The 25,312-nt window shown below is 40.9% G+C and overlaps 1 protein-coding gene and 2 long non-coding RNA genes across 4 annotated transcripts; 1 reads left to right on the top strand and 2 right to left on the bottom strand.

Annotated features, from left to right (window-relative positions):
• Positions 1-2,913: 2,913 nt before the first annotated feature.
• LOC146969469 (uncharacterized) lies at positions 2,914-4,340 on the bottom strand. The gene is made up of 4 exons (XR_015034272.1): positions 4,189-4,340; positions 3,921-3,977; positions 3,271-3,369; positions 2,914-3,166 (listed from the first exon to the last, which is right to left on the bottom strand). It is a non-coding gene; the product is annotated as an uncharacterized LOC146969469 (long non-coding RNA).
• Positions 4,341-8,185: 3,845 nt separating this feature from the next.
• LOC146969470 (uncharacterized) lies at positions 8,186-13,090 on the top strand. Of its 2 annotated transcripts, none has more exons than XR_015038225.1 (3): positions 8,186-8,379; positions 8,721-9,079; positions 11,353-13,090. It is a non-coding gene; the product is annotated as an uncharacterized LOC146969470 (long non-coding RNA). The 2 variants fall into 2 exon arrangements; XR_015038224.1 differs by having other exon boundaries at positions 8,743-9,079.
• Positions 13,091-13,715: 625 nt separating this feature from the next.
• On the bottom strand, positions 13,716-20,443 carry cldn7a (claudin 7a). The gene is made up of 4 exons (XM_085759793.1): positions 20,021-20,443; positions 17,880-18,044; positions 15,710-15,794; positions 13,716-14,863 (listed from the first exon to the last, which is right to left on the bottom strand). Exons 1-4 carry the CDS (start codon positions 20,241-20,243, stop codon positions 14,695-14,697), a joined length of 642 nt encoding a protein of 213 aa, XP_085615919.1. The 5' UTR covers positions 20,244-20,443; the 3' UTR covers positions 13,716-14,694.
• Positions 20,444-25,312: the final 4,869 nt, after the last annotated feature.

Genomic DNA, 25,312 nt, shown 5'->3' on the forward strand with positions numbered 1-25,312 from the left:
GTTGAGTAAGAGTGAGAGAAATCACAGAATATCATCAAATCACCACCAAATTTCACCACAGATGTTTTGAAGCAAGCTATTGGTGGGCATAATATGTTCTCTGTTTTGGTGTCCGATCACACGTTTGATAAAAACCGTAATCACCGATAATATATCAGAAGTACGTGCAACTGGACCAGTGAGGGGATTTCAACATTCAGAATGGTACTTCATGCAAGAGCTTTTAGAGAGCATTCTCACTGAAGCAGCACAACATAAAAGCACGCTCCTTCCGTGATATCTGATACCTTATTGTCCTGATCAGAGGGATTATAACAGAGGCCAGGAAAACCAGTCCCATCAAGTGAAGCCTGGCTCCTCCATAAGGGCTGGAGCTGACACACAGGATCTCCCAGGAGATTAACACAGCTGAGGTTCTCTGAAGGTGGAGAGGACAGAACCTGATTATTCACTGTGCAAACTAACAATCAACAGCTATGTCACACACCCACCATAGTATTCTTATTTGTAAAAACGGTGGAATATTGTTTGAGACAGGAAATATAAACGACACATCCCATTTTGATTAACTGAATTGTATCTGATTCTGAATTTTGCGTTTCTCACTAAGGACCTGTAGGATAAGCTGATGTCACACATGACCTCCTGAATATGGTCAGCAAAATTCTTTATATAGTACTGGACAAAAGTTTTAGAACATCCAAATTTTTCCATTAAAAAAAAAAAATCCAAATTCAAAAAGTTCAAGTCCAGTAAATAGCTTGAAAGGTACAAAGGTAAATGTTGAACTGCCAGAGTTTTTTTTTTTTTTAAGGTAAGGTTACCCAAAACTGAAAACTAATATATGTATATACTAATATAAATATGTTTTTACCAGTCCACCACAGTGTGCATGGCATGTGTGAGTGTGTTTGTATGTACTGCTGCTGTAACTTGTGAATTTCCCCGTCGTGGGATGAATAAAGGCATACTTGACTTTACTTTACTTTACTTTAATATAAAAGAAAGAAAAAGAGGTATGCCAAGGCCATTAAACACCACCAATGGAATACAGAAGACTGGACGAAGGTGTTATGGACTTATGAACCAAATCTGAAATCTTCAGATGCATCATGCAGGATTTGTGTTCCCCTTCATGTTGGCCCAAGGATGGTCACCTCAGTGGGTGACATCATCTGTCAAACATGGAGGATGGTTTGCGGCTGTTTTGCAGAGTCAAGGGTCAGTGACTTGTACCAGAGGGTCCTGCATGGAGCTGAACAATGCTCAGGTAGCTGTTTTGGTTCCGGGTGCCTTTCACTCTGTGCAAAGTCTCTGGTATGGGCCGAGTCAGCTTGGGTATGGTCTGGTCAGTTGTTCATTTGTTCTATGCTTTCATTTCAAAGAGACATTGAACTGCATCACTTTCAGTAAAAGAGTGGAAATATTGGGGTGTTCTAAACCTTTTGACCGGTATCAGTTTATGTGCAGCATAAATGTCTGTAGCACTGATGAATATTTCAGAGAGGCCTTAAAACTAATGTAGGTCATTTCACAGCCAAAGCTTTAGGACAGTTCAGCATTGTGAGAAATACTGATTTAACTTGCTGATACGTAGGTAAATGAACAGATAGGTCCAGCTGAAGCTACCTAGTAAACTGGTAGGCATAAACTTCCACCCTATACATGTCCCATTTTGTAAAACAAAAGATTTATTTGTCTGTTTTATTTACAAATCAAGGTTCTATACAAATAATGTCTTACTCAATCAAGTCCTCAATAAACTCCAGTACAATCAGAACTCTGCTGCCCGCATACAATTCAAAATCCTCCTACTCATTTAAAAATCACTTAAAGCAGAAGTAAGTGATATATTTGTGTTAATATAAGTCTTAAATGGTTATATCTTCCAACAGCAATCACTTACATAGAGTGTTTGGTCTAATCACGGGTCTCTCAGTCCCTCTGCTCTGCTCTGAGCCCAGGAGAAAACATCTATCGTATCCTACAGTTTTTATCCAATGAGGAGAGAGAACGGCATGCAGGGCTGTGTGTGCAGCCAAGGGACGCCGTGAATGTGGCGACGTAGGGACGAGGACTGTTATGGTGCGTTCAAGGAAACTCGTTTTTTTCCGACCTGTGAAGTCGTACCAGTTCGATCTGGTACATAGACTGTACAAAAAGACGTACTGGTACGATTTCACGGGTCGGAAGTTACGAGTGGCCGTTATAGTGACTTTCACCGGTAAAACAGGTCGGAAAAACACGAGTGGGTTGCCTGGAACGCTACAAAGTCGTAAGTTGTGACTTGAAGCTGTAATTTATGATTTCAAAAGCCTGCCTGGAACGCAGCATTAGCGAAAACGACCGGATCACTCACTTCTGCTTTAACAACCTGGCTCACTCCTACCTCACAGACCACACACCATCAGAGACATTTCATCCTACTTTTTATATTGTTTCTTTCATTGTGTTGTTGTTGTTTTTATAGCATTTGTAAAAATGCGTTATAAATGAAATGTTTTATTATTATTATTATTTATTATAAACTATCAGCCCATCATGCAACCGTGCAGGATTGGTTAAATGATTTGAATTTGGAGTGTTTACCTGAAATGTACTATATTTCTACTTGTTCATTCAGAAAACAGCTAGCCAGTCAGAGAAGAGGCTTACGGCATCCCTCTTCTGATTGGCTGACAATTAACGCTGTTGTTATTTGAGCTCCAGATAGAAGCCTGAGAGAGGACATGTAAAACTACACTGAGATGATTGTTGGTTATAGAACTGTCATCTTCTTATAGAGATCAAACAAAAAGAAAGGGACCTTTAAGATATTAGAAATAATCCTCAGATTTAAAAAAACAAAAAAAGAACCAAAAAAAAAAATCTTTAGACAGAGGCAGGACCTTAATTAAAGAGAAAACAAAGCATGTAGGAAATATATCTTTATTTAAAATGTACAAAAGTTAATTTATATTACAACAATGTGATGTAATGCCATGTGATATTACATCATGGTGTGACAGATGTAGTGATTATTGTTTTCCATGTGACATGATGATAAACCTCACATCAAGTGATAATGTGATCATAATGATCTGGTCGCTGTTTCCACTTCTTCATACCATGGAGATTGGAAAACCAGGACGCCACCAGGTGCAGGGCTTCTGAAACTCTGGAAACTCTGCAGATTAAGAGGAAACAAAGAAATGGCAACACATTTAACTTCTTCATTGTGAACATTAACAAAGACCCAAACCCACAAACACCCAATTGCATGTCACTTACGGTGCTTTTTGCTGCAGAGGCACACGAACAGGTCGATTTTCTCTTTATCGGTCATGGGAAAGAGTGGGACGGGACACTTTCTGTGGCCTTTTGGAGAAACTGCAAAGAGAACAGACGTGGTCACTGACTTTCACACCGTGGAGACATTTGTTTGTTTGTCTGCGGCGTGGTGTTGCGTAGAAAACTCAGCAGAAAACCTCAAATTTATAACCAATGCTTTTCACAATAGGAAACCGTCAGTACAGTATCATGACAGCCCTGATTACAACTTCCACCTGGTAGGTTATGTTTCACCTGCATGTTTGTTTTGTTTTGTTATTTCTCAGCAGGATTAAACAAAAAGCAGTGAGTCAAATCAGACTGAACGCTGTGGATGGATGGGACACGGGCCGAGGAAGAAGCCAGGAAATGTTGGGACAGATCTCCGGTTGAAAAACACAATTTGCAACATTTCCTCACTTTTTCTAGGAAGTTTATAATTATGATCTAAAAATTTACTAAATTTACATCATGGGATATTTGAGTTTGTACAATTTGGTGCAATAATCTGGATCTAGTGGAAGAAAAATGTTTGGCTTTTGCTCTACTGAGTGTCTTTAACTGATTTTGACAACAGCAAATCTTTAACTAAGAAAAAAAAGGACACTCACCTGTGCATCTGCACTTGCGGATGTGTTTTTTGCTCACATGAAATCCACCGGATACCGCTATAGACAGTGGAAAAAACACAAAAATCAAGTAATCATTAATGTGGAACGATAATACATCACCCATCAACCACTTGAAAACCTTCCGGTCAAATATAAATTCACTTATTGACAGAGTGAGGAGTCAGGATGTGTGTTTCACAAAGCAGAGACCGAGCAAAAACAGCATCTGTGCAGAAAATATGAAAGCACATATTCCCCTCATGTTTACCTGTGCTCTCGTAGAAGCTGTCAACCAGAATGATGAGCAGCAGAATGACACCTGCGATCTTGGACATGACGGCAGCAGCTGATGTGTTTGTTCCATTCACAACGAAGCGTCCGATAATTCAAGGAGAGGAGAAATCCAGACAATTATATACCCACTCTGACTGTCAATCCACGTGGGTCGGCCCAGATTCATCTACGGGTGGATCAGTCACAACACGTCTAAGGGGATTTTTGTCTTTTTTTATAGTCTTTCATCTGTGCATGGATTCATTCACAAAATGTGATGAGCAGATAGCACACTTACACACAGGAGTAACAATGACGAATAAACAAAATAAAATGTGGGATGAACGTCTATGGACGTTACAACCAGTATACAGTATTCTAATGTAATAGATGTGATCCTTAGCCTTTTTAGGGTCAGTGTATTCTCATAGTCTTATCAGATGGAAACATTCCTCCAGAAAACACAACAACATCTGCAGAAGTGTGTCAGATATGGGTCTGTAGCAGCCAGGAATTGTTGACTTTTAGATTAGATTTGGATTTTTCCACTAAGTATACACTGAATGCACATGAATTTCTCTATATATATATCTGCTTGTTTACCTGCCTTTTGTCTTTAGCACTGATGATAAAATGTTAAAGCAGGTCACGTCTGTACTACAGCAGGTACAGATATGTAACTTCAGTGTTTTCTGCCCTCCTTTGACTCCCTGTTAGTTTTTGCAATGGTTTAAGAATTTCATTTCATTTCATTTATTTGTTTATTTGTAACGGGACTCTGCAATTATATTACTGTCTACATTATAAGGCTGCCTTTAATGGCTCTGCCCTGAATTTCTTTTCTGACTTATTATCAAGGGTCTGTGGAAGGAGGCCTGCTAGTCACCCCAAGGTGGAGGTTTGTGACAAAGGGTAAATGATATTAGATACCAGAGACTGGCACTCTTGAATATAAAATAATATTGTAAGTCACATTAATTATGGGAAAAAAACAAAAAACAAACAAAAAAAATAACAGATGCGGGGTTTCAGTCCATGTCATATGGTATGATATTATAGCCCAGTACTCTGGAACAGTCTCCCATCCCAGGTCAGTCAGGTCAGACATTGTAACTCTATGATCAAAAACACATTTATTAGTCTTGGTGTTTGGTAGTGTCGGATTTTTGTTTTATTTTATTGTTTTGTCCTCATTTTTTCTACATTTCTGTCAGACCTTGTTTATGATGCTCAATTGAAATTGTCTCTTCTCTAGTTAATTTTAGTGTAAAGCATTTTGTAACTTTGTTTAGAAAAGTGCTACTTATTATTATTATATTATTGTTATAGTTATTACATTATAGGGGTAGCACATTGGTCTAGTGGTTAGTTTTGTTACCTTTCAGCAAGAAGGTTCTGGGTTTGATTCCCGGGCCCGGGGCCTTTCTGGGTGGAGTTTGCAGGTTCTCCAAAGACACACACATTAGATTAAAGCAGGAGTAAGTGATCCGGTGGTTTTGGCTAACTCCCTGTCAGCCGATGGAGTTAGCAGTCCCCCCTTACGTCAACACATTCACGCGCATCCCTTGGCTGCACACACAGAGAGGACCGCCCCTTTATGCCGTTCTCTCTCCTCATTGGATAAAGGTTGTAGGATACAAGGAAAGTTTTCTCCTCGGCTTAGAGCAGAGCAGAGTGACTGACAGACCCGTGTTTCAGACCAAACACTCTACACTGTAAGTAATTGCTGGTCATTTACAGCAGAATTCCAACAGTATTAATCTGTTATTTCTGAATACATCAATATAAACAAAAAACTGTGAACTTTTGGTAATTTACTGTTCTTTTAACAGAACTATACTGTTTTCCTAAAATACAGCACTTTACCGCTAATCATTCATCCAAACCATCTAAATCACGGTATCATGTTGTATTTTTTGCATTGTTGGAAATTTAACCGAAACTACACATGTGAAGCCGGATCTGTTCCTCTCTTTGTCCACTCTTTATCCACCTCCATCTAGCAAATTATTAGGTGAGTAGAGTTGTACTTCATTTGTAAATTGGTAATAAGTAAATTGGCAATGTTTTCAGTTTGTTTTCATCAGCAAAAAGATGACAACAGTCAAACCACATGTATCCACACACACACACACACACACACACACACACACACACACCATCTTGTCTCATTGCTTTAATTCTTTCTCCCTCTCAATCTCACTGTCTTTCTCTCTCCCTTATAGAGTTGAAAGTCTGAATCGCTGTTATTCTTGCAGAGTTATTTGTGTTCTGTTTCTGAATATTTCATTCTGGCATGTTTTGACTGTCTGAGATCAGGACTTTGGATATTTTTTTCTGGACTTGTGATACTTTTCTTTGAATTTTTATGTTCATAGACCACATTACAATAGCAGACTACAAGAGGAGCACACACATCTGAGAGCTTTGTAAATGTATGACTTATTTATTGCTCAACTGTCTGTAACTCTTTTTTTTAAAGAAGTTGTTGTCCTGTTCTAAATTCACAAAGCACATTCTGTTGTAGTTTGTGGATTTTGTGAAGACTGATGATGTATTTTTAAACAAATCAGTTAACTGTAAAGTATTGTTAAAGTAATCTTAAAAAACAGTAGGTACATAGTGTATTTTTCAATAACAGTACAAAACTATAGTTTTTTGTAACAGTAAAAAATATGTAATTTTACAGTAGCATAATGGCAACCCAGCTGCCAGTTGTTTACTGTTTTTATAATAAAAAACAGTCCCATACTGTATTTTTCATTAACAGTACAAGCTGTAAATTTTTGTGACGGTAAAAAACTGTAAATTTTACAGTAACATAATGGCAACCCAGCTGCCAGTTCTTCACTGTTATTTTACGGGAAAATTCTTTACAGTAAGTGATTGCTATTTCGATAAATATATCGTTTTGTCTCTATCGTTATTTTGTTATTTTAATTAATGGTGGAAATGCTGGGCGAGCCGACGAGCGTTTCTTTACTTTCGGTTTCGCGGACGCTCATGACAATAACGCCGCCGAATCGCCGTTTATGGTCGGGACTACGATGATAACATGAGTCTGTCTTGCGCCGGTCGAAGAATTTCACGGTGCGCGGAGGCTCATAAATGTAGTGTGAAAACACTTCGCTTTTCCAAAACTCCTCGTTGTCCCTTTAACTCTACATTGACACAGGTGTGAATGTGTGTGTGACACAGGTGTGTGTGTGTGTGTGTGTGTGTGTGTGTGTGTGTGTGTGTGTGTGTGTGTGTGTGTGTGTGTGTGTGTGCGTGCGTTGTTCATCTTTATATCAACCCTGTGATAGACTGCCAACCTGTCCAGGTTGCATTTTTTTTATGGCTGCTTTATTAAACCAAATGTAAATCTTCTAGAAATTGTTATAGATTATGTTAAACAGAGAAAACACATATTTCTTCAAGCTAAATTTCATCTGCAAGGTTCAAAGTGTAGTTTGTAGTTTAGTTTGAAATACATTTTTAAACTGACATATTTGTGTAAAAGCAAAAATGAAGCAAAAACATTGTCCTTCATGGCTCAGGATGTGTGCTGGAGAGGTCTCAGTGAGTCAGTGAGTGAGATACTGGTCGGGTTAGGGTATAAGGTGGAGTTCAGGCTAAGGAGAGGGGAAACACAAATCACTGGGAAACAATGGGGAACATCTTTGAGAATAATAAACATATTCTTTTTTTCTTTTTAATTTCATAGAGGATGTGTTTGGTTGTCTTTGCCATTTAGAGAAGTCTGTGTGGACCACATGCCTGCAGGAGAGTTACTACTGTCTCTGACATGAAGCATTACATGTGTTACGTATGGGGGTGGAGGGGGGATTAGTGAGCGAGCGCTCGTCATTGGCTGCAGCCCGAGTCACTCTCTCATTACTGAAAGTGCGTAATTACGCACCGCGCCCTCTAAACTTTGGCACACCTCCACTGTATAACCCGAAGTGTCAGCACTGTGGCTTATATCAACCTCTCGGTGACGCGCACATGCCGATATGAGTCAAGACACAATGCGAGGAAATCCCCAAGGCCGCGAGAGCAGCGAAAGGCCCCTTTAAATCGACGCTTCCTCGGTGCTGTGCCAGGAGAGAGAGAGAGAGAGCTCAGATAAACAACAACACACTTCTCAGAAGCCGATTCTACCGGATCCAGCTCCTAACGGCGGCCTCGGTGGAGCAGCGCTGAGGTAACATTTATCATATTCAACCGTCTTTTATTTCTAAAACATGAAAGAGAACACGATCGCTTCATGATGGTTTTATAACCGAGCGGAAAACAGTTTATTATCGTGACGAGACTAAACGGAAGACACGTTGTTGTGCTGCTCAGCTATTGTAATGACCAGGAAGACATTTGCTACACCTGTTAGATAGTGGGAATCCAGCGGAAAACACATAAGAGCACATCGTTTATTTCAGTGTAAACAGCGGAGAAGTGTGTGTGTGTGTGTATGTGAGTGTGTGTGAGCGCTGGCCAAAACAGCCTGCCGCTCTCTGACGCATGTGCGCTGTTTGTTTTTTTTGACAGACGTGTTTACTTTGATTCCCAGGCTACGAGGACTTTTCTCTGTTAGAGAACAGAACATTTGGTCCGTGTTGTCCATACATTCATTGCGGAAGTGAGAGGCTTTTCTCCACACGACGCGGAGCCTGGCCTGTGCGGACATCTAGCGGCCGGTCGGGAGAAGGCAGACATGTACGGAGCATCAGGTATCCCCGAGCTCATCCCCCCCAGCGGGCCGCCCCGGCAGCCCGGCCCGGCGGCCCAGTTCAACCCGGGACACCCCCAGGTCAACGGCCACGGCCACGGCCACGGCGGGGGACAGAACCCGCAGAGACTCGGACAGAGGGCGCCCAAACTGGGACAGATCGGTCGCACCAAGAAAGGTGAGCTTTTATTCTAGGAGATCTATTATGCACGAGACACTACTACGAACATGGTGACACCACTCACTGTCACATCATAGATAGAAAAAGAAAGAAAGAAAGAAAGAAGTAGAAAGACAGAGAAACGGGGTAGAAGAAAGAAAGAAAGAAAGAAAGAAAGAGGGGGATGATAGATAGAAAGAGGTAGATAGTATATAGAGAAAGAAAAAGAAAGAAAGAAAGAAAGAAGTTAAAAGACAGAGTAAGGGGGTTGAAGAAAGAAAGAAGAAAAAGAGACACGGAGAGGGGGATGATAGATAGATAGATAGATAGATAGATAGATAGATAGATAGATAGATAGATTCTTTATTATCGGTCTGGAGTAAAAACAGAAATGTATCTTTAAGACCGCTCGATGAAGAATTAAAACACAATTAAGAGCCACACCAGGCACATTCACTAAAACACATTCAACAACAGTAAAAAAAAAAAAAGTCTGTGCAGTCTATGTCAAGTGTCTATATCAATGATAATCAGCAGCTGTGTCCAAACAGGCGCTAAGTCATTAGAATAAGGTGATATCCACCCAGCAGCTGCTGATAGTAGCCTACTCATTATCTATAATATGTGTGTAAAGCAAAGTCAGTTGTGTAATTATGATGTTCTGGAATGATGACAGCAATGCTTTTAGAAACAGGTGGTTTCCCTGGTCTGAGCAAAGAGGGAACTGATAAGAGAGCCAGACAGGAAGTGAGAGGAGATTCTGCTCATCATAACATAGGTTCATGCATAGTTCCTTAAAGGGATACTTCACCCAAAATCGACAATTCACCAATTTTCTACTCACCATCATGCCAAGGAAGGGTTTGGAGAAGGGATTTTCATATAATGGCGGCAGATAGAACTCACTTTTGAATCGTCCAAAACACACACTATGAAACATCCAGATACCTCCATACAGCTTGTCTGTACTGACCCAAGTCCTGAAGCTGCCACATGAAAAAGTTGTTCCAAAAAAAATTAATGTGATCTCTCTTTTTAGCCTTGTTGTAGCAGTAGCTCCCAGTGGCTGCACGAGATGCGCAAGATTTGCTGCAAGATGTTCTTCTGTGTTTACATCATACATCCAATAGTTTACAATGACGAATGAACATCTTGCAGCAAGTCTCGCGCATGCACACAAACATCAACAGAGCCACAGGGAGCTACTACTACAACAAGGATAAAAACAGAGATCAAATTATTTTTTCTCCATGTGTGTTTTGAACGATTCAAAAGTGTGCACAATCCACCGCCATTATATGACAATATGTCCAGCCGGACCCCCCCATGAGCTCTACGTAAAAGCGTTTTGATAACTCCAAAAGTTCCCTGAACCCTTCCTTGGCATGACAGTGAGTAGAAAATTGGTGAATTATTGATTTTGGGTGAAGTATCCCTTTAAGACAGGTGTTTTTAAATGGTGGTGAAGATTTGTGGTGCAGATGAAGGCCTATATTAGAAAACACAAGAGGTAGAAAAACCTAAGTGCATGAGAACACCGGCAGTGGTGGCTTTTTGTTTGTCCTTGCTCTGCTGGGTTTGTTGGTCTGCAGTGATAAAGTGATCAGTGGAGACTGGAGAGCAACAACACTTCCTCTGTTATTATAGCACTTTAGAATTTAAATTGACTTCCATGGTTTGTCTCCAGAGAGCAAGAGGAGGCTGGTGAATATGAGGATGATATTTCAAAACATGGCTGATAGTTGCGGAAAGACTGCACTCAGGAAGACTGAGGGTCACCTTAACATCTTCTAGAGCAGTGGTTCTCAAAGTGAGGTCTGGGGACCCCCAGGGGTCCTTGAGAGGGTTGAAGGGGGTCTGCTAATTTTTCTCAAAATTTTACCACTATTTCCCCCAGAAATATTACATTTTTTCCCAAACATTTCTCAAAATTTTACAAAATTTCACGCCATTGGTCAGGATTCGAATATACATTGACTAAAATTTTAATGTTAATTAAAATGTTATTTAGTCTCAGAACAAATATTTGTGTATTTCTGGTGTTTGTTTCAAAACCACTGATCTAGAGATTTGGAGAGTTTGAGATGAAGATGAATGCAGTTTGGGATAAATATGAAGCTAAAAAACATCGTTATTGTATCTTAGCATCAAGACCAATCAAATAGCTGCTTTAAGTGGAATAAAAAGGGTTAAAATAGGTGCTATTTTAATGGAGAATCTAGTATTCTGTTACGGTATAGGGTTGCACTCTCCTGACCTCTAACCTCTGACCTCTGACCTCTCCTCCTCAGTGGACTTGGACGACGAGGACCTGGACGACATCATGAACAACAACGGGCAGTGTCCCGTTTCCCTGTCGCCCATGTCCTAGACTTCACCACGAAGTGCCAAAAACAAAACAAAAAAACAACCTGAAATAATGAAAGGAGCCCCTCCCCGGGACGCCAAAAACCTCCACGTCAGTGATCTCGGCCTTGATCCTGTCAAGTGTCCTACTGAAGTGTCTGACGGCTCTACAAGGCACAAACACGGCTCTCTTAGCGCCAGCTGAAGCCTAGGCCCTGATTGTACATAGTGTTTATTTAACTTAACTTTTTGGTCAGACTGTGAATGAATCGTACTGCATCGCCCTCTGCTCTTATACCTCGGTAGGTGGTACTGTTAGGCTGTCAGGACTGGAGAGAGATCCGGAGATAGAGGGAGCCTCTATATTTTTCAGAGCTTCTTAACAAAGGGCTACATTTCTGAAGTTGCACTGAGCGAATGATTAGACAAGATGCAGCCTCTCGCCCGCCTGTTTACTGAGGGCTGAGGGTTACTGATTGTCTGAAGGGGGAGGGGACGGGATGGAAGGGAAGTGGGAGAGAACACAAGCCTGTTAATGTGTATCACACAGGTTGAAAAAAATTATATTAAGCTTTGGTTGTGCAATGACTATCATTCTCTACTCTCACACTGATGCAAGTGATGTACTTATTATCCAGTGGATGGAAGCTCGCTATTTACAGAAAAAACAACTACTGCTAATTATTTATTGTTTCCAAGAAAAAGAAAAAAAAGAAACAAGACATTTGTTGTGTTGTTATTATGGCTTCTACATGGTTTTTACTTGTTTTCTGAATGGATATTGCTTCCGTCATACTACAACTTGAGATTTCCTATGTTTCCAAAACGGTGCACTTTTTTTGTGGGAATGCCTGTTATGTGCAGTGACATGTTGCAGAATTCTATGCATGAAGTCTGTTGAAGCATCAGAACACGTAACTGGTATCCTGTTATTTAAGGGCTAATGTAGTTGTACTTTTAAACCACACGCACACACACGCACACACCATTTGGCCTCTAGATCATCATGCAGAGTCAGCTTTTTTTTTTCTTTTTTTTTCCAAGCTCATTGTTGGCCTTGGGCTGCAGACTCAGCAGGAAAATATCAAAAACAAAAGTTACGAAAGGTTTGTTTGTTTGTTTTCAAAGGCAGGGTTTTCCCAGTTGGCCACACGACTGTGATAAAGACAAAGACAGGTTGAAATGTTTTTTTTTTGTTTGTTTTTTTTAAATTGCCAAATGATATTTAACGCTATGACAGATCGATGATGATAAATACTAATGTGTTTGTTGAGCTACGCCCAGATGGCATCATAGTGTCATTCCGCTTGTGGCTTCAAACATAATGACTACTATTACTTCACAATTACAGTATGAGGTGATGGAAACAGGCAGCCTGTGATTAGCTCTTATTGCTGAGACAATCTACAAATACTGATGTTTTTAAAGATTGGGGCTTGACCTCAGAACGACATACTGTCTATTAAAGGCTCATGCTGTGTCACTTGTGTCATGTTACCTAGCTGGCTGTGAAAATTGTTACTAGTTCACTTTATTTAATTTCGTTGCATCATGGAAGCACTGCATTTCACAGCTCATTCTCTGACTCAGAGGTTGTCGTTTGGGTTGCAGCTGCCATTTGCATGGAAATGGCTGACTTTTCAAAAATGCATCTCGGGAAATAAAAGATGAATCTTTGTGGAATCTTTGTGGGTTTTTTTTCTGTTTCTTCTAACTGTGTCTTGAAACAGCCTCACCAAACTTATAGTTATTGTATACTGTAGGTATATAACTGTGTGAAAGTGGTAACCAAAAGTACAGATGTCCAAAGTAATTACCTTAATATCCAGCATATAGCTGTTTATAAAAAGGCCCTACATGTCCTGTACTGTAGGTGAGATGCAAATATAAAGTGGTACCTTAAAGCCACAATTTGGTTTTTCCACATAAAATTGACTGAGTTTAAATAAATTGAATCTACTTCCTTGTAAAACCAACACATAACATCTTGTTAACGCTCTTGTCTGTCTGAGAAGTTTGCTGCTTCCTCATCACACTTAGAAAGTAATTTCCTGTGACTTTACGTTACATATAAATATAGTGTATCAACGAGAAACTTACCGCCTGCAGATGAATGTGAAAACAGCTCTCTGGTGTCAAACTCTGCACATACATCATCCAACAACCAAGCAACAAGAACAACACATTTTTAATTCAGTGTGGCCACTGAGCTATTGTGTAATATCAAATACTTCTTTTTAGATACATTTGTGTGATTTGTTGGTTGTATGCGGAGTATAGTTTAATCTACTATGAAAAACACTTAATTAAGAATTTTGCAATGTGTTTATTATTCAATACAGCTGGACATGTTAAAAATGTTCATTTAATCATTGCTAGATGAGCCAAATGTATAAAACTATGACATTTCAAAATAAAAACACTATTCAGAGCATAAAATACCGTAATAAAAAATATGACAGAGTCTCCGAAAGCTACAAAAGGGCCACAGTGGACTATAGATTATTGTGAATATACACAGGAGCAAAAAAAACCTACATTTGACAAAATAAATAGAGTGTTTATTCTTACAGTGGCTGGTGCATAGAGGAGCTATTAATATGACAGTGGCTACGGTGACTACATAAGAAAATATTTCATCTGTGAGCAGGGTTTGTAACAGGCGGGTACGAAGAGCTGCAGGGCCTGTCGTGAACGTTGTAGTAAAAAGGGAGGCTGTGTGAAACGCTCACCCTACACACTGAGCCCTGTGTGTGAAGTCACACCCTGCTCATCCTACCGTCTATTTTAGAACCACCCACAGTTAATATAAAACACTGTATTGTCACCCTGAGCCCCTGGATCCACAGCCCAGACACCCAACTGGAATTGATTACTTTCAATTACATGGCAAATGCTAATAGATGCTGGTTCTAACGCGGACGTGTAAGTGTTGGCTGTACTCCATCATTTAGGCTGCCGTTCCAGAGGTTACGCCCACGAGGGTCGTCTATTAAGTCAGGGGATCCAATTATAATGTGTTTGCGAAGGCCACTTGTAAACAACTGTGGAATGTGTGGACGGGGTGCGAGACATCATTCATGAAACAATTGAGATGCTGCATGATAATCAAAGGGGTTATCAAAGGCCTGAAGTACAAGTAAAGAGAGTAAAGTCCCATTTCAGTAACTCTTTGCATCTGTCTATGCTTCACAACACTGCCCATACACCTTCAGTTTGACTCCTCCAAACGAGGCGGGGTGGTGGGGGTTCTTCATCTGAGTTCCAGGTCGGGGGGGGGGGGGCTCTCACACGTATTCCTTCGTGCTGCTCGGAGGTCCGGAGCGAGAGCCGGCCATGGACGGATATTTGGATACCTGCTTCTTTCTCGGACAGGAGGCGGCCAACATGGCTCCGCCCAGGACGTCTAGGAGGGAGCCCCCCCACGCGATGAAGATGGCTGCCCCAAACTCAAATCTGACAGAGACAATACAGTATACTGGTGAATTATGTATTTCCTTTTTAGTTCAAGAAGGACGGGTTTGTTCATGTATTCATCTTTTCATTTATATATAAAAAAGAGTTATATTCTTTCTTTCTTTTCTTTTTTTTTTAATTTACATAGTGGAGCTTTAAAGGGATACTTCACCCAAAATCAATAATTCACCAATTTTCTTCTCACGGTCATGCCAAGGAAGGGTTTGGAGAACTTTCGGAGTTATCAAAGCGCTTTTGGAGTTCCAGGGCGTTCGATTGGCTACAAATTTTCATAATATGGCGGCGGATAGAGTTTTTAATCATCCAAAACACACACTATGAAACATCCAAATACCTCCATACTGCTCGTCCATACTGACCAAAGTGTCCTGAAGCCGCCACATGAAAAAGTTGTTTGGGTGAAGTGTCCCTTTAAGTGTCATTACAACAATGTGAATGACCTTACTGAGATTTAAATAAAGTTCATTATGATCCCTCAATAGAAATATTATTATAGTATTACATTATATGGATTTCAATCACAGATTCATTAGTGTATGATAATAGTAGAGTACAGTAGATATTAAGCCACAGCCTGCAGACACAGAGTCTTTAAGAAGTCAGCAAGATAAATGAAATCCATTATAATATGTTAATTAGTAACTTTAATCAATGTTTTTCATCTTTCTGAAAGAGCCAAGATACTTCACCCTATTCTGTCTTCTTATGCTAAGCTAACTGCTTCTTCCCTGTAGCTGCTAAGACCTGTAAGTGATATTGATTTTCTCATCTAACACATTTATTTCTTTTATATATTTGAACACGGTGGGTGTTTGGCTTACGCACTTGGTGTTGACAGGAGTGTAGGGATTATAGAAAGCCCGGATGACATTATGAGCAAACCAGGAGCACGCCACGATGGCACAGAGCCCTGAGAGGAGAGACAGAGAGAGAGTCAACAACAAGAATCAATCAGTCCATCAGCACATCATCAAAACCTAAGAGAGCAGACATGCTTTTATCCCCTTTGTAGTCACCAGGCAGCTCGCCACCGACTGCAGCACAATTATCTTTTTAGTGCCTCTCAGAGCCAGTTAGAGCCTGTATGTCAGAGTCAGTGCCAGGAGTTCTGGTCTCATCCAGTCTGACGACCTCTGAGGAGCAGAGGAGGAGAGTGGGAGCACAGCGTTCTGGACCCAGGATCAAACCTCCTCCTACTCACTGTACGATGTAGCCTACAGGAGATCTAAGCAGCGTGACCATGACGTGAGTTTGGATGTGAACTGTTATGCAACCAGGTCTGTCTTACAGAAAGGATCAACACAGGTCATTTACAGTCGTTATATTACTGGGTGGTTCTGGAGTTATTTCTTCTTTCACCACAACATGAAAGATTTGAACAACTATAAAATGGATTATCATGACAGTTACTGAAGTCACTGATGGTGATGACTTCTCCAGCATCACCACAGGTTTACTAATGGTGGAGAATTGTCTTTATGTGTGATTCATTCATACAGTATTTATCATCATAAAATGTGTTGGTCTATGACCAATATCATAATAGCTCATAGCCAGCAGCCTCATGTACAGTAGGTTGAGTGCTAATTAGCAGCATTAGCATGATAACACACGCAAGTTGGTAACCACTGGAAAGATTGCTTGATACAGTACCTGCTTCAGGGTCATGTTAGCATTGCCATTGGGAGAATAGTAGCTTGCTGGCATTAGCAACTAGTACAAAGTAGCTGTGTTGTGGCTATACACTGGGCTTGTATAAAAGCTGGCAGTGTTTCCAAATTCTTAATGTAGTGAAAGTTAAAAGTCCTATTTAAATCTCCAGGCATATTAAATGCTTACAGATGGATGCAATCGGTACACACTTTTTTCCCCCCCATATGTTGCACTTTATTTTATGAAATTATGTTTTATTGGTTATTAACAGTCTGAACAGTAAGGTTTTTGGATCAACTTTGGCATGGGCGCCTGTAACTTTGTGTAGAAGTGGGACGGGGGGGGGGGCAAGATCTGACTAGATACAAAACATAGTCTAATAAATGTATTGATTATGAATCTCAAAGCTATGTCACAGCACCAGTTTATATTTATTTTATTTTATTTCTTTTCCTACCTGAGGTTGTGCTCCTGGTTGAGCTGCCTGTAGGCCTACTTGTTAAAGGGACAACGAGGAGTTTTGGAAAGCAAAGTGTTTTCACACTACATTTACTATTTAGCTACACGGTGAAATTCTTGGACCGGCGCAAGACGGACGTCTTGCCAAGAATGTTTTCATTCATCAACAATGAAAATCAGAGGTTCGAAGACGATCAGATACCGTCATAGTTCCGACCATAAACGGCGATTCGGCTGCGTTATTCTCATGACCCGCCGGGCAGCATTCGCGAAACCGAAAGTAAGGAAACGCTGGTTGGCTCGCCCAGCGTTTCCACCACTAATAATAATAACAAAATAACGATAGAGACAAAACAATATATTTATCAAAAATTTAGCCATTAACAAGTGTGGGTAGCGGAGATTCATCCACATTAATATGAGACAAACTCCTCATTGTCCCTTTAACTCAAGTTTGGTGGTTTTATGTTTTGTTTGTTTTTTTTAATGTTCCTTTGTCCTCCTTCTATGTATCTTATATTTTTATTGTCTTTATTGTCTTTGTGTGTTCTTACGACCACTGCAAAACATACAGTATAATACTGTAATACAGCACAATAAAAGTGAAACAGATAATAAATGCTGAATACCTTTGTCTCCACCAAGTTGAAAATCAGAGTATTTTTCTCCCCACCAGAGTCTAAACACCTAATAAATGAGTATGTTATGGTGTCTCATGCCTGTAGTAGAGTTCCACATGTGGAAGTTGTTGTGACAGCTGGTAGTGGAACAACACCTCTCTGTTGCTTTTCCCTTTCATTGTCAAACATCTCTAATTACTTGTCATTGTCAACCAATGACAGGGAGATGAGTGAAAACTGTAAAGGAGCTCTTTTATACTCACCGCCCACTAGGAGGATGATGCCTCCCGTCATGGCGACGCGGGATTTGCGTAGCTTGTCGCCTCCTCCACAGGTTGTGCACTTCATTCCCATACAGGCCACACCCAGCCCCGCGACGGACACGATGATGCCAACTATCATCAGGGCACGAGTGGCCTGTAGTGAACCTGAGGAAGACGGAGAGATGGAAACAACAAGTAATGAGTATGTTGAAGAAGAGCATAGGAAGTGTGTGTTGGCTCCGCTCAGGGGGCCAGTGAACGCATCCTTTTGTTTAGTGGAATGTGGGCACTGTATGGAAACACAAAGACCACATGAAGTCAAACCATCAGTCCCGTTTGCACAGAGTAAATCTGGAGGGACTAACTAGAAAATGACCAATGACAACTAATAAACTGTCCTCTATCCCTCTATCTATCTAAGAGGTTTTATGAGAGTGTCCAGAGGTTGTGAATTAGATCAACATCAGGCTGACAGGACACTTTACTGTGACTCTTCCTGGAAGAGAAACAATGAGATACACATGAACGCACCGAGAAAAAAACACACTCTTTTGGTTCACAGTTGCTGTTGGAGAAGTGGAAGCCTATTGAAATACTACTGTCACGATCCTCATCCCCCCTCCTCACGCTATAAACCTATCACAGGGTGCCCCATCTCCCCCCACCCCCACCCTCGGTCCACCTAGAACCAGTCTGTGCCAGTCTAGGCCATCCCTGCCCTGCCCAAACAAACAAAACCCTCCAGCAGAGAGGGAGGGATGGAGGGATGGGTAGAGAGACACCAGAGGAGAAGAGGATGGAGAGGAGAGACATGGTGAGAAATGGGGAACAATGGGGTGGATTGTAAATGCACCTGTTCCACACAGTTTTAGTCAACCACCAGGCCATGGCTGGATTTAACACCAAAGAGACCCAAATCTAAAAAAAAAATAGCTGTGACTGACCTTGTGTTTGTTTTAATTCAGGAATATACAGTTTGACACAACCTACACAACAGTCTTGGGTTTCATACCAGGGGTCTGTAACCTAAGGCCGGTCCACTTTATCTGGTTGGTGGTCTGGTTTAAATCTATGCAGTGAACACAATGCAGTATCACTTCAATTAAATCGGAAATTCTTTCAAAATGAGAAAAAAGAGTATCTGTTTGTCCATAGTTAAGTTCTAACTGCACAAACCCAGAACCAGTGTGTATTCCTGAAGATAAAACTGTTGTTAAATACACAATAAATCAGTGTGATGGTCGATGTTCAGGGTCGAGATACTTGGGCACTCTGGTTTAGTTACCATGGTCACTGCAGCCCATGGATGTTTGAAACATTGTTCTGTTTACGGTGTTTGTACTGTTTTATTCTAAAGACTGTTTCTGCTGAATCAGAGGTGAGCACCGTGTGTCTTCACCTCCCATCACTGATCACAGAGCAGTGACACCTGGGTGATGGATCATCCTGGATGAGTGCTTCAGAGACAAAGTGTTGAGAAGTATGTGTGTTAGCAGGTGGGTGGGTTTCCTAGAATGTGACAATGGGTGAGGTTCCTCCTCAGGAAGACAATGTCCCTCTGTAGTGACGGACTGTACTGGGGTCTGTGGATGGCAGTAATGTATGGTGGTTAATTAAAGAGTGATGTGAAGAGCACAGTGCCGTTGTATAGGGGAGAAAGGTGATGATAATTCTAGGGGCCCAGTGGCCAGTAGGGCCCACAAAAACCCCAGTAGTCTAATCTTTGTATGACTGATTTATTCTGCATAAGACCCTGACTAATACTCATATATTAACATCAAAACAAAGTAGGCTAAATAAAAAATGATAATACATAAGTAGTCTAAGAAAAAAGTGGAAAAGTCAGGGGCCCACTTTAGTATTCTTTCAGGGGCCCCAGAATTCCTAGCAAAGGCCCTGGATGAGCAGCTTTTAGGCCTACCCTGAGGTGGTTAACCTGATCAGTCGAGGTGGAGAAACACAACACAGTCCGGTGTTGTGACACCAGTTGAATATAAGTTTATTAGAACTCTTATAGCAGTGATGGTTGATTTAAAATAATAATAAGTGGAGGAAGGAGGGGAAGATAAATAGGTATTAGAATAAAAAGAATAAACTACATAGAGGATTTTTTTTTTTCTCTCACACATAGACTGACTTACTGTCAAGCTGCAGGATGGAGTCGTAGATTTTACACTGGAGCTGTCCGGTGCTCTGGAAGGCGCATGACATCCACAGCCCCTGGTACATGGCCACCGCTGTGATGATGTTGTCTCCGATGTACGCTGACATCTTCCACTGCGGCAGGATAGTCCCGATGATCAGCCCCACGATCCCGATTAGCGACAGGAAAAACCCCAACAGCTGAATACCGGAGTTGGCCATTCTTTAATTTTTAAAGCTGAATCTAACTTTAGAAATGATCCTGAGTCCGTGTCACCCTGTGGAAGTCGTAAAAAAAAGCTCCGGGAATTTCTATCAAACTCTTGGGGGGGAAATTGTCACAAAATCACGCCAAAAGTCGCCGGTGGTGTCCGGGTGTAGCTGCTGCAGTTGTGTGCCGGGGGTCTTCGGTAGAAAGGGATAGGCTGTCCAAGATGTGGGTGATGCTGGTGTGAAGTGGGTGTGTGATTATCCTGAGTGCTGATGCGTGGAGCTGCGACTCAGTGTGGTGGAGTCGCTGCTGGGAAATGTTCTCCTGTGTGCTTCCAGCAAAGCAACAGGTTGTCTCAGTGTCTCCATGAACCTTTTCAATCAGACCTGTCACAGTCTGCACAGGCTCCAGCTTCACAACAGACACACACATTTCATCTGTTACTGTTACCTGTGATGATTCTGTCTGCAGGGTTACACTTTATAATAAGTACACATTAAGTATTAGTTAAGCATTAATAAATACTGAATTCTTCATTTATAACGCACGGATACTCATTAGTATGTAGTTTACAAGTAGTTAGTGCCAATGATGAGTAAAACATTTTAACTGTAATTCATAAACTACATATTAATGAGTATTCGTGTGTTATAAATGACACATTCAGTATTTAAAGCTTATAATTATAAAGTGTTACTGTCTGCAGTTTTATGACATTATTTACTGGGAATAAAGCTAAAATGCAGATATTCAACTGGATAAGCTTGAGGTGTGTGTTTAAATATAAGGATGCTGAATTTTATTACAGTATGTGTCACTTCTGCCAGCATAGAGAGAGTATAGGGAGAACAGGGATGGTTGTAACATTTTTGACACTTCTGTCTGTATCTTGGAGCTCTGTATCTGTGTCTCTACATTTGTTACTGTCAGCCATAGTCTGATCTTAACCTTAACCTTAACACTTTTGTCTTTGTCTTTCAAGATCTAGGCAAACTGCAATTCAAAGAAAACATGAATGCAATTAAAATTTGGGTTGGAATAGGTTAACATACTTAATTGCTGCTACAACTAACCCAGACCCTTGTAGCCATGAACTAGCTTACCTTATGGCAACAACTAAAACATTAGCACTTACAACTTGCATGAAAGATATCTACATAGACACACAATAAACATGTTTTAACTTTGATGAATTTAACTACAAAGCCGGCGATTCTATCACAAAGATAAATGGAGATTAAAAAAATACTTTCATGCCTCAAAATTATTTTTTTTCCCCTCTAAAACTGTTTGTGTCTGCCACAGGGAGCTACTTCTTCATATACAGAATAAGGACTAAACTGAGCATATATAGAGTGAATCAGATGATTCATAATTTGTTTCTGATTGGAGAAACTGGAAGTGTTACAACTGACCCATGTTACAACCATCCCCAGTCTCCCTGTATACACATTAACATTACACTTTCTATAGGGAAACCACTGACCCAGATTGAAGCCATAACTCAAGACCCATGTCTCTGTACAAAGTAAACTCCCATACTGTCCTTTCTAGTCCAGATCACCAATCACATGCTGCTGACTGCCTCCCAGCACATTCATGAGCTCTGTGTGTCCGGTGATGTGGGAAGAAGATCTGTAAACTGCTGGATGAGAACACAGGAAAGAATTTTCATGGTGTAAGGTGTGCACAGTGCCAGAGTGTGAGTTTAGACAGAGGAGAGGGGAGGATGGACAGAACTTTAATGTTATCTAATTGGCAAAAATATAATCATAATAAAGAATTCCTGAATTGAAGCTGCACGAAAATATGATGCTTATGTCCATGCTTCCTGAGCAACAGCAGTAAATAATAGCCAGAAGTGTCTTTTCAGTAGGCCTACATCATGATCATGTTCATGTTCATCATGATGAAGTTGACACTTGACCTTTGGGACATTCATGTCATCACTTCACCATTAGATAGGATAAGTGTATGAATTTGAGAGTTGTAGCCACAAATGTGTTTTGTGAAATCACAGTGACTTTGAGCTTGATCATCAAATTCTGTCCAGTCCAAGTGAATGTTTGTCCAAATTTGGAGAAATGTCTATGAGGCGTTATCAAGATGCCAAGCTCATAAGACCAGGACATAAATCCTCATGGAGAACCTGAAAACACATCCAGCCCTGGCTGCTGCCGCCATTAAGACATAATACATCATAAACAGTCTACGGTGGCCCTGAGCGCCCAACATAGTGCATGTAAAGAAACACTGCCAACAGAGTGTTCTAGTAGTGTTAGAGAGTATGCCCCATATGGGCTCTGGTCCTTGTGTAGGAGATCGCCGGTTCAACTCCCAACCAAGATAATCATCATTCTCCCATTCCTCCACTGTCCTATTTAATAAAAGCAAACATGTTGAAAATAACTTAAAAAGAAAACATAATCAAGTTCAGGAAACATCTTCATCATTTTGACAACACATCAGCTGCAAATACACACAACACAAGAGCAACATGCACAACACACTTGTTGTTCAGTGCTTTGTTGCTTTGAAGATAGAAGCTTTAAAAAATAAATGCACACATCTACATCCATGCAAGTCCACCATTATTTTCTGTCATCTGTGCTACATGCAACACATTTCTGTGTTTAGTTATGTTAGGATTTTACATTAAATTCTACATTTAATTTAATATTTCAATTACGTTAAATAATTTTAACTTTATTGGGGATAAAATAAAACTCAGAATACATAAATAATATAAATAAAACTGTATATAAGGAGATTGGATGATCTCAGCAGCATCAGTGCCAAAAAAGCATTCTTGGCCACATTTCTTTTTTTATATATATTATTTTCATCAATGAAATCAATTAGATGTAACTTAATTATATTTTATGATATATTGGTTCCATTTGCTTCATTAACACGTGAGCTGTAGCCACTTCCCGCAGTGAATGTGAAAGAAAGCAACACAAGTGACAATGGCGAGCATTGTTCATATCACAGTTCCGGCTCAGTGCTGCAGTGTGTGCAGCTTCACACTGGGGCTAAACAATGGCCCTGCATCAGTGGGAGAGGAAGTAATAAGCCATAAGCCTGGAGGAAGTTCTCCCCACCAACAGGTTAATGGGAATGTGCTCACCTACTGGCTGGCTTACCTATTTCAAATGTAATGAGGCGTCGCTTAGATTGCTCTCACAGGTTTGTCCCCCCCCTTCTTTCTTTCACAACTTGTCTACATTGAGCCATTCTTTCATTTTCCCATGTTCTTGCCCTTTCCTTCCACCTTCACCCACCTCTTCTCTCACTATAATTCTTTTTTTCCCCCTCTACTGTATCCAGGCTGGAGAAACAGGCCTCAAGGTTTTGCTGCAGAGGCCAACAAATGCCTCATTGTTGCCGTGGGGAGGAATGACCCGACGGCTCAAGGAGTCAGATTCACTTTGATTCAGAGGTTGACAAGCAGCAGGGGCAGGAGGAGGAGGAGGAGGAGGGAGGTTTTTCTGGAGGTAAAGGTGGAGAGAGAAATATGAAGGAGAAACAATGAAGAAAAACATGAAGATAAGAAACACAGGGACAGAATGTGGTGTGAGATGAGGAAGAGAAGGAAGAAGATGAGCAGGGAGAAGATCAGGGGCCGGTCCCCAGGCCTACCAGTGCTGTTGCCACCGGTAACCTGATTTATAGGATGTCCTCTTGGCTGCTTTTCCACCCAAGGTCCTGGATTTCGGAGAATACAAAAAGAACATTGCATCCCCCCCTCTGCTCTCTCTCTCTTTTCTCTCTTTACTACTCTCCCTTTATAAAAGCGTAAACACACATTTGTCTTTCTGGTTTAGCCGTTGCTCAACACTCAATAGGAGGTGAAGAAGAAAACAGCTAAATCAGCCTAAAGAAGGGCACTAACAACATTCTCCCGGGGGCTCTCCCTCCCTTTTGGGAGGCCTCCTCTGGGTCTGAAGTGAGCAAGTGGAGTGCAAATCTAATGATTGAAGTCCTTTAAGTGCCCTTGGAAGTCACTGAGGCATTAGCAATAAAACATGCTGGGCCCACGGCTTTTCCCTGAAAAGCTCTGAGTGCGCAAATGAGGGGGATGGCGCCCTTCTCTTCATGTCCCCTGTCTTTTTCCATCTTTAGCCTTCTTATGCAACAACACTTGGCTTTTGTGCAGCAGCAGCAGGACAGGGCCAGTGGACTGTGTTCTTGGTCTTGTGGACTCATTCTTCTCATCCTCCCTCTGAGGCAGTGAGAGACAGGCTTGTTCAGGCTACACTGTGGCTTCATGCTGCTAATCCATGTTTGTTTTCTGTCTCATTATGTCTTTTATGCGTCATTTGTGTCTCATTTTGTGTCACATTGCGGTCATTTTAACCCTTTGGTGGCTCATTTGGTCATTTTGAATCGTTGTGTGACAAAAATAATTTCCTGCAAAGGATTAATACTGTACAAAACTACCGGTATTCTGTTCTATCTGTAAGGGTTTTGCATATTTTTTTTCTTTTTCTGTGTTGATGTACTAATCATAGTACATATGATATGGTACATAGCTTTTGCCATGTGTTCATCCAGTTTTCATCCTTCTTGAGAGCATCATCCAAACAACCTGGGTTGGTGTTGTCCACTCCTCTGTTTGGGTCAATGTGTCACAGTGGAGCTCAGCCTTTCTTAACATCCTTCTTTCGTTCTTCTCATCAAACAACATGTTAAGGCAGCTTTTTAAAGGGGACATATTATGGAAATATCACTTTTTGAAGGCTTTTTAACATATATTTGGATTACCAAAGCAAAGCGAAAGCATGCCACAGACATGTCTTTAAGACACCTGGGAACTATTTTAATTCAGTCAGGACCACTATGTCAAAATAATCTTTATTTACTTGCACAAGTTTTATTTGGCGGTATGGTACTGTTCTGGGAGCCTGAGGCAGGAAGAGCACTTTCCTGCCCTTCATGAGCCATCATGAAGGGCATAAGCAGGGAGCGCAGCAGCAAAGAAAACCCAGACAGAGCAGAGCAACCAACAAGACACAATGATAGGGATTCATAACAGATAACGGGAAGAGCTGGGGTGGAGGTGGGTTGCAAAGAAGCC

The sequence above is a fragment of the Trachurus japonicus genome, chromosome 18, assembly GCF_045865225.1.
Source record: "Trachurus japonicus isolate A0001 chromosome 18, Traja_1.0".
Classification (NCBI taxonomy): Eukaryota; Metazoa; Chordata; class Actinopteri; order Carangiformes; family Carangidae; genus Trachurus; species Trachurus japonicus.

Bases quoted from the DNA above. Each gene is read 5' to 3' on its own strand.
- cldn7a (XM_085759793.1), bottom strand. From the start codon at position 20,243: ATGGCCAACTCCGGTATTCAGCTGTTGGGGTTTTTCCTGTCGCTAATC. The intron at 15,795-17,879 runs GTGAGTATAAAA...CTCTCCTCTCAG, and splicing joins CATCATCCTCCTAGTGGGCG to GGCTCTGTGCCATCGTGGCG. The intron at 14,864-15,709 runs GTGCGTAAGCCA...TGTCTCTGTCAG, and splicing joins TACACTCCTGTCAACACCAA to ATTTGAGTTTGGGGCAGCCA.